The sequence below is a fragment of the Anolis sagrei genome, chromosome Y (genome assembly GCF_037176765.1).
Source record: "Anolis sagrei isolate rAnoSag1 chromosome Y, rAnoSag1.mat, whole genome shotgun sequence".
In the NCBI taxonomy this organism is placed as follows: domain Eukaryota; kingdom Metazoa; phylum Chordata; class Lepidosauria; order Squamata; family Dactyloidae; genus Anolis; species Anolis sagrei.
The window spans coordinates 21984204-21994019 of record NC_090035.1 but is presented as its reverse complement, the minus strand read 5'-3'; the positions used below and the strand labels follow the sequence as shown (position 1 = coordinate 21994019).

At 45.4% G+C, this 9816-nt stretch overlaps 1 protein-coding gene across 1 annotated transcript in view; it reads left to right on the top strand.

Moving 5' to 3' along the window:
- The first annotated feature begins 472 nt into the window (after window positions 1-472).
- LOC137095308 (bifunctional peptidase and arginyl-hydroxylase JMJD5-like) overlaps window positions 473-9816 on the top strand; it is a 44573-nt gene continuing 35229 nt past the window's right edge. Inside the window, exons 1-2 of the mRNA XM_067461780.1 lie at window positions 473-495; window positions 1695-1977. Coding sequence (XP_067317881.1) covers window positions 473-495; window positions 1695-1977 — 306 coding nt within the window. The remainder of the gene's footprint in view (window positions 496-1694; window positions 1978-9816) is intronic.

Here is a 9816-nt window from a genome sequence, read left to right as displayed (position 1 = left end):
GTCACAAAACCACATTTTCAGTTTCTTGCTGAAGGTCAGAAGGGGGCTAATCTAACATTGCTAGCGAGGGTGTTCCACAGTAGAGGGGCCACCACTGAGAAGGCCCTGTCTCTTGTGTCCGCCAATCACGCCTGCGAGGCAGGTGGGACCAAGAGCAGGGCCTCCCCAGATGATCTTAAACTCCATGGAGGTTCATAGAGGGAGATATGTTTGGACAGATAAGCTGGACCGGAACCATTTAGAACTTCATAGGCTAAAGCCAACTTTGAATTGTGCTTGGTAGCAGATGGGCAGCCAGTGGAGCTGATGTAACAGGGGGGGGGGGGTTGTGTGCTTCCTGTATGCCACTCTGGTGAGCAATCTGGCTGCCACCCATTGGACCATTTGTAGCTTCAGAACAGTGTTCAATGGCAGCCCCATGTAGAGCACATTGCAGTAGTCTATTCGGGATGTAACCATAGCATGGGCTACCATGGCCAAGTATGACTTCCCAAGGTATGGGCACAACTGGCACACAAGTTTTAACCGTGCGAATGCTCCCCTGGCCACCGCTGAAACCTGTGGTTCCACGCTCAGGAATGAGTCAGGAAGGAATGCATTGAGAGTGTTGAGAGGCCATCCCTTCTGCTTAGCCTTGCAGGAGGTAAACCTTTAAAGCAGGCATGGGCCAACTTCAGCCCTCCTGCCAGGTGTTTTGGACTCCAACTCCCACAATTCCAAATTATAGTAGTTGAAGTCCTAAACACCTGGAGGGAGGGCTGAAGTTGGCCCATGCCTCCTTTAAAGAACTGGAATCCTCATCTGTTTCTCTCCCAGACCTGTCTATGGCTGGAGTGGGGCTTTGGCCAAGGTCCACTGATCCTTCTCTGCCTGCCTGCCTTCTGCAGGGGCCAATGGGGAGAGGTTAACATTAACAAGCTGCAGAGGTTAACATCCACGGTGCTGAAGAAATTATGGATCGTAAATTGTTTGTAGAGAGGAGCCATAAAAGAAAGCTTAATTGGTGGCCAGAGGGCCTTGGATGACGGGATTCACACCCCAAACTGTGTTTGCATGTTTGTGTTGTGACAGAGGAGGACCTTATTCATTGCCATTGCCACCAGCATTGCTTCCCTCTTCTCCTCCTCTTCTCCTTCCTCTTGTTTTCCAGGCGGCGACGGAGGCGGTCCTGCTGGCAACCAGGATAAAGGACATTTTTATTCCCTAACAAGCTGGTTGTGGTTTTAGGAGGCAATTTGCATAAGCAGCCCGCCTGGCCGTAAACAATCCCAGCAGTAGCTGCTATTTACATATAGAGTAACCCACTCAAAAGGCAATTAAAGCCCTGCCAGGACCAAAGGGGCTGGGAGAAAGAGAGGGAAGGAGAAAAAGGCTCTGATGGATGGGTGTGTTGGTGGAAGGAAGGCACCTGAACAGCCGCCCCACTTGCCCCACCTGAGGCAAAACTGATTTGAGGCCACTTCTATTTTGGTGGGGACCTGTGCCCCCCATTGTCCCCTCCACCCATCCTCCTTCGTGGATAGATCCCCTGCGCTTCACATTCTGCGGCTGCGCTTTTTATCCACATTGATCACACATTATGGTATGATTAAATTTGTTTGGAAGGGAACCAATTACTTTTGTTTTACATTTATTGAATGTGCTTTACAGGGAGACAAATTAACCGGTCGCTGTTCCCTGGATTAATCTGACAGCGGCCCCAAGGAACAGGGAGTAGTGGCTGTCTTCTCCCACGTAAGACCCTCTCCTCCTCTGCAAGTTTCCAAAGAGGGCCTCATGAAGAACCCTCACCCCATCACTCCTGCATCGCCCACATTGCCACCAGAAGGGATCGATAGTGTTCGGCCACATGGCAGCTCTCCGAGAGAATTTCTTGCAGGTGCAAAAGTGTGGGTTTTTCACATGGAAGTCCTGGTGGATGAAGTTGTAGCAGAAAAACAGAAGCCTTGGCTGGAATTAGCTGGTGGCAGCATGAAGGCAAATTGAGCGTCAGAATAGATCTATACTGTCAACTGAATGCAACTTGAAAGCATTTCAATGGCCATAGTTCAAAGCTCTGACATCCTAGGAACAGTACTCTGGGGAAGCACCTGCATTCTTGGGCAGAGAAGACTGATGACCTTGTGAAACTACAATTCCCAGTATTCTACAGCATTGAGGCTATTATAAAAACATGAGCAAGAAATGAACCGAAGGACCACACTGAGGCCCCTTCTACACTGCTAGATAATCCAGGTTATCAAAGCAGAAAATCCACATTATCTGTTTTAAACTGAGCTATCTTAGGCTCCTTACACACAGCTGTATAAAATACCATGCTATCTTCTTTGAACTGGATTATATGGCAATGTGGACTCAGATAACCCTGTTCAAAGCAGATATTGTGGATTATTTGCCTTGATATTCTGGGCTATATGGCTGCGTGGAAAGTCATAGAATCATAGAATCATAGAATCAAAGAGTTGGAAGAGACCTCATGGGCCATCCAGTCCAACCCCCTGCCAAGAAGCAGGAATATTGCATTCAAATCACCCCTGACAAATGGCCATCCAGCCTCTGCTTAAAAGCTTCCAAAGAAGGAGCCTCCACCACACTCCAGGGCAGAGAGTTCCACTGCTGAACGGCTCTCACAGTCAGGAAGTTCTTCCTAATGTTCAGATGGAATCTCCTCTCTTGTAGTTTGAAGCCATTGTTCCGCGTCCTAGTCTCCAAGGAAGCAGAAAACAAGCTTGCTCCCTCCTCCCTGTGGCTTCCTTTCACATATTTATACATGGCTATCATATCTCCTCTCAGCCTTCTCTTCTTCAGGCTAAACATGCCCAGTTCCCTAGGCCGCTCCTCATAGGGCTTGTTCTCCAGACCCTTGATCATTTTAGTCGCCTCCTCTGGACACATTCCAGCTTGTCAATATCTCTCTTAAATTGTGGGGCCCAGAATTGGACACAATATTCCATATGTGGTCTAACCAAAGCAGAATATATCCTTAGATCTAGACACTATGCTCCTATTGATGCAGGCCAAAATCCCATTGGCTTTTTTTGCCGCCACATCACATTGTTGGCTCATGTTTAACTTGTTGTTCACGAGGACTCCAAGATCTTTTTCACACGTACTGCTCTCGAGCCAGGCATCCCCCATTCTGTATCTTTGCATTTCATTTTTTCTGCCAGTGGAGTATCTTGCATTTGTCACTGTTGAACTTCATTTTGTTAGTTTTGGCCCATCTCTCTAATCTGTCAAGATTGTTTTGAATTCTGCTCCTGTCCTCTGGACTATTGGCTATCCCTCCCAATTTGGTGTCGTCTGCAAACTTGATGATCATGCCTTCTAGCCCTTCATCTAAGTCGTTAATGAACAGGACGGGCCCAGGACGGAACCCTGCGGCACTCCGCTCGACACTTCTTTCCAAGATGAAGAGGAAGCATTAGTGAGCACTCTCTGTGTTCGTCCACTTAACCAATTACAGATCCACCTCACCGTAGTTTTGCCTAGCCCACATTAGACTAGTTTCCTTGCCAGAAGGTCATGGGGGAGCTTGTTGAAGGCCTTACTGAAATCCAGGTACGCTACATTCACGGCATTCCCCGCATCTACCCAGCTTGTAGCTCTATCGAAGAAAGAGATCAGATTAGTCTGGCATGACTTGTTTTTGATAAATCCATGTTGACTATTAGCGATGACTGCATTTGTTTCTAAGTGTTTGCAGACCGCTTCCTTAACAATCTTTTCCAGAATCTTGCCCGGTATCGACGTGAGGCTGACCGGACGGTAGTTGTTTGGGTCATCCTTTTTTCCCTTCTTGAAGTTTGGGACCACATTGGCCCTCCTCCAATCTGCTGGAACTTCTCCCGTTCTCCAAGAACTCTCAAAGATGGTTGCCAATGGTTCCGAAATGACTTCCGCTAGTTCCTTCAATACTCTGGGTGTAGTTGATCTGGCCCTGGGGACTTGAACTCATTAAGAGTGGCCAGGTATTCCTGGACGACTTCTTTCCCAATTTGGGGTTGGATGTCCTCCAATCCCTCATCCACTCCATCTTGCTGAGGTTGAAGATGACTTTCTTTTTGTGAGAAGACCGAGGCAAAGAAGGCATTAAGTAGTTCTGACTTTTCCCTATCCCCTGTCAGCATTGCCCCATCTTCTCCTCGAAGAGGTCCTATCGCCTCCTTGTTTTTCCTTTTTCTACTGACATAAGAATAGAAGCCCTTTTTATTGTTTTTAATGTCCCTGGCAAGTCTGAGCTCGTTTTTTGCTTTAGCCTTGCGGACCTTTTCCCTACAGGTGTTGGCTATTTGTTTGAATTCTTCTTTGGTGATTTCTCCCTTTTTCCACTTCTTGTGCATGTCTCTTTTGTGTCTTAGCACAGTTAGAAGTTCTTTGGACATCCATTCTGGCTTCTTTGCACTTGTCCTATTTTTTTCTCTTTGTTGGCACGGTTTGCAATTGCGCCTTGAGTATTTCACTCTTGAGAAATTCCCATCCATCCGTAACTCCCTTGTCTTTTAGTATCTGTGTCCGCGGAATGCTGCTCAGCGTTTCCTTCATTTTTTGGAAATCAGCTCTCCTAAAGTCCAAAATGCGGGTTTGACTTGTCTTAGTTTCGGCCTTCCTTTGTACCTCAAATTGCAGGAGCACATGGTCACTTGCCCCTAAGGATCCTACCACTTCGACCGCATCGATCAGGTCCTCCGCATTTGTTAGGATGAGATCAAGAGTAACCAATCCCCTTGTTGCCTCTTCTACCTTCTGGACCATAATTCAGAATATCAAGACAGATAAACCAAATAATAATAATAACAATAATAATAATTTATTTCTAACCCGCCCTCTCTCCCTGGAGAGACTCTGCTTTAAACTGGATTATCTGAGTCCACACTGCTATATAACCCAGTTCAAAGAAGATGATCTGGAGTTGTATAAGGGGCCTTAGACCTCATGATGTGGATGACGGTAGTGTTGTGGTAACCTAGCCCCAAGCCCGTGTCCCATGTGTCCCCTAATATTTATCAATGCACGGTCGGTGCCATTTGACCCTGCCTGGCTCTGCAATCCGTGGCTTTTCTAAAAGATTTGACTGAAGTAGAAATCTCTGCTTCTACGGCAGGCATTTAATTACAATCCATTAGACATAACCAACATAACATCATCGATTTCCTCCACCGCAGGAAGATGGGATTCAATGCATATTTTCAGGAAGCATGCTGTTTCTGAAAAGAGGCTGCATGACTGGCCCACGTTCCTTGAGGACTAGGCACCAGCAAAAGAAAATAGAAGAACAGGGGGAGGAAGAGAGATGTACAGTATTTGATTGACATATGTATTTGTTGCTTCTTGGGGGCAATGCAACTCGCTAGCTTCATTTTGCAAATGGACCTTTGCTTTAACTTCCCATTGATTTGGATTTTTTTTTCCAGAGGAAGGGTCCCTTTGCAGCTACAGTATCTGCATTTCTTTCAACACAGTTGGTGGAACATGAAGCAATGTTTTTTTCCTTCTTCAGGAGGAGGAGGGTTCTCTCCAGGGTTGGCTCTTCTTGCCTTTGAAGCTGAAGCACCTCTGCTGCCCTCCCACCGGCTTGTGTTGCTTGTTTGTTTTTTGAAAGAGAAATATTGCCTGAAATGCTAGAGGATGCCTTTAGTATCCTTCCCTTGCATAACATGCCTGGGGTCTGTGTGGCTCCACAGAAAAAGGGTCCAGGAACAGCTCTGCTTCTCCTCTCCTTCTCCTTCCTCTCCTTTCTCCTGGAGATCAGTCTAGATCAGGCATGGGCAAACTTTGGCCCTCCAGGTGTTTTGGACTTCAACTCTTACAATTCCTAACAACCGGTAAATAAATAAATAAATGCAAAACCAGCTTTTTTCCTGTTTCATGTGCAAAAATATTATTTCCTCGACTGTGCAAATAAACCAAGCATGAATCTGGTGCAGAATAAACCCCAAATTGTGAAGAGGAGTCTTTGAGAACCCTATGGTTTTTGAAGGCTTTCTCACAGCAAGAAGGCAATTGGTAATATGACTCAAGAAGGAAATGAGTGAAGCATGGCATCCCTGGGGCAGAAGAGCTGCTTAGCAAATGTGGAAGAGGGGCGGGACTTCAGGGCTCAGAGGCCCAATGGTTGCTGCTCCAACGGAGGAGGGGCCATGGAGAATCGTCCTCTGGCACTCCACAGAAGTGAAAAAGAACCAATGGGAGAAAATGGCATAATGAATACTTTTGAAACAAAGGTTCTTTTTATCAAAGGCTTTCATGGCCAGAATCACTGGGTTGCTGTGAGTTTTCCAAGCTGTATGGCCATGTTCCAGAAGCATTCTCTCCTGGTGTTTCACCCACATATATGGCAGGCATCCTCAGAGGTTATGAAGTCTGATGGAAACTAAACAAGTGGGGTTTATATATCTGTAAATAATGTCCGGGGTTGGAGAAATAACTCTTCCCTGTTTGAGGCAAGTGTGAATGTTGCAATTGGCCAGCTTAATTAGCACTGAATGGCCTTGCAGCTTCAAAGCCTGACTGCTTCTTACCTGGAGAAATCCTTTGTTGGGAGATGTTTGCCAGCCCTGACTGTTTCCTGTCTGGAATTCCCTTGTTTTTTGGGTGTTCTTCTTTATTTGCTTTCCTGATTTTAGAGTTTTTTAAAAAATACTGGTAGCCAGATTTTGTTCATTTTCACGGTTTCCTCCTTTCTGTTGACATTGTCCACATGTTTGTGGATTCCAATGACCTCTGCATAGTCTGACATGGTGGTTCTCCATGTAGTCTAACAAACATCATGTCAGATTACACAGAGAAGCCATTGTAATCCACAAGCATGTGGACAATTTCAATAGAAAGGAGTAAACTGTGAAAATGAATGAAATCTGGCTATCAGTATTAAGGAAAACTCTAAAATCAGGACAGTAAATAAAGAGCAACATAAAAAAAATAGGGGAATTCCAGACAGGTAACAACCAGGGCCAGCCAACACCTCCCAACAAAGGATTCCCCCAGGCAGAAAGCAGCCAGGCTTTGAAGCTGCAATGTTATTCAGTGCTAATCAAGATGGCCAACTGCAAAATTCACACATATCTCCAACAGACAAGTGTTCTTTCTCTCACCCTGGACATTCCACAAATATATGAACCCCACTTGCCTAATTTCCAATGGACCCCACAACTTCTGAGGATGCCTACCATAGTTGCTGGTGAAACATCATGAGAGAATGTTTCTGGAAGATGGCCATACAGCCTGGAAAATTCACAGCAACTCAAAGGTTCATTTTTTTGCATTTTTAGTGTGAGAAGTGTGGATCAGAGCAACTTTTACACTAACAACAACATTAGACCTACAGATTCTATATAACTAAATTGGATACACAAACAAACTACAGCTACATTGGCTAACAAACAAACAAAGGGGATTTTACCACATCTACTCAGCATTCACACTTACACATATAAACATTCATTCAACACATGCATACATCACGATTCTTCCTCCGTCTCCTGGAGAAGAACACCTGTACCTAGGCCAGATTGTTTCCCTGCAAATCTGCCAATTTTCCAATATTTCCCAAACTTTCAAAATGCAGCCTTTTCCTAAGAAAAAAAAAGTGACCAGATTCTTGAGTTCCATTGCAGATCTGCCACTCTCCCAAATACACCAACTCTCTCTCCTTCCCATGGAGAAGAGCAGCAGGTGGATCAGACCAGCTGTCTGCCACAATTTTTGGATGGTAAAGTGTAAACGACTGACAGGTGTTTTCCAGCCAAAATATGCTGATTCTATCGGTTCCTGAACAGATGTTGACTTTACTTCCTTTGATGATAAATGGTTTTCCTTCTTAAGGAGTACTGTTTGCTTCTTTCTTAATGTAAGGAACCTCATAGACACTTCCTTACTTGAAAGAGCCATTGTCTTTGGTAATGCAAACATATTGTTTTCCACCAAGAGTTCAACAGTTAATCATTTGTCTCTGGTCATCAACAGTTCAGCAACTTTTAATTACAGTTCATGAATTCTTTGCCTCCTTCTTGTAGTTTTCCAGACTTCAATCTTAGGATAGCATCTCTAGAATATAGAGATCCTAACCATATTCCTGTCATACAATTCCGTTCAAACAATACATCTTATTTATCATTCCAATGGTAGAGGAACAGATTTGAGGCACATTTTAGGGAAAGCTTTGGAATGAAAGCATTGTTCAAGAGCAGATAGGCTGGCCTTTGGGGGGTTGATTATCCTTTTGGGGTCTGGGGTGGACTAGATGATCTCTAAGGAGGCCTTCTTTTGATTCTGTGACTGGTATGAAGATAAGGAATCTCACAAAAAGAACTAGAGACAGGTTTCAGAGGTATCACCACTTGGTGCAGGCAAAGCCCCTTCCAATTGGCCATCAGTGGGCACAATCCCACACAAAACCATAAGGCAACTGGGGCCAGATTTGCCTCTCTGGCAACAGCTGGAAAGCCTTGCTGTGCCATGACCTTTCTCAGATATTTTAATAGGAATTTCAGATCTCCATTCTTAATCTGACATTTATCTTCCACTTAGCCAGGGACACATTCCTGCCCTCCCTCCTTCCCTTGCCTCCTCAATGCCTCCATTGTTGCCTTATTACTTTTCCCATTAAGCTGTCAGGGCTCCTCCTGGCCACAATGGCCGGCCGGACGCTGCCATGAAACCTGTCATCTCCACCGTATGATTTATGCCAGGCCCCAGCGATAACTTTATTTGTGTTGCAGGATAATTATCAGCTCCGTTATTAATGCTTTTCACTTGCCCTGGGGCCAATACATCAATGGGGCTAAGATATCTACAAGCCATAAAATATGTGTTGCCGTAATAAAGGAGGCACCTGGGCCACTCACCTGAGACAGCGCTGGGCTCAAAAGGCCTTCTTTCCCCTTCCCACCATTTTGCCATCTTCTTCAGGAGAAGGAGAATCCTGAGAGCTTCCTGGGCTACTCTATTTTGCTTCATTGTGCTGAGCCAACAAAGGGACCCCTAAAAGAGTTTTGGAGACTCAATGGAGTCATGGGTTTAAATGACAAGAAAGGAGATTCAACCTGAATTTAAGGAAGCACCTCCTGACCATAAAAAGAACTGTTCAACAGTGAACCTCTCTGTCTCACAGTCCTTCCTTGGCAACTTTTAAGCAGAGGCTGGATGGCCATCTGTTGGGGTGCTTTTATTATGCCTAGCATAGTGGGGTTGGATGTGATGGCTTCTGGAGCCTCTTCCAACTCTAGGAGACTTAGATTCTATAAACCTTTTCTCCATGCCTATGAGGCTGGATGGCCATCTGTCAGGAGGGCTTTGATTGTGCTTTTCATGCCTAACAGAAAGACTTGAGCTGGATGGCTTTTGTAAAGATCTTTTCCCACTCTAGAATTCTATGATTCAGAGACTGGATGGCCATCTCTTGGGAGGTCTTTGATTATGTTTCTCCTTCCTGAATGGGGTTAGAAGGCATGGCTTTTGAGGGTCTTTTACAACTCAATGATTCTATGAAAAGCAGGGGCCAGTGTTCATGGAGAAGACATTGTGGAGTCAGGGGTCCACCAAAGGGGCCCATTGAGACCCTCCCCTTTATTCCAAGGACAGCCCCAAGGGGGGAATGTGGGAGGAATGCTTCAAAGAAGCCCCCTTTCCCACTTACGCCACTGACTCATGGCAGAATTCCCCTCCAAAGGGGAGCTACTTCTTCTACCAAAGATCTTTGTTTTGCAAAGGCTGGGCATCTTGAGAAAGCAGAGCAAAGAGAAAGAGCTTTCAATGGTGAGATGTCCCCTTTCTTCCCATTTGGGAACTCTTGGCGGACGGGCCTGGAAAACACAG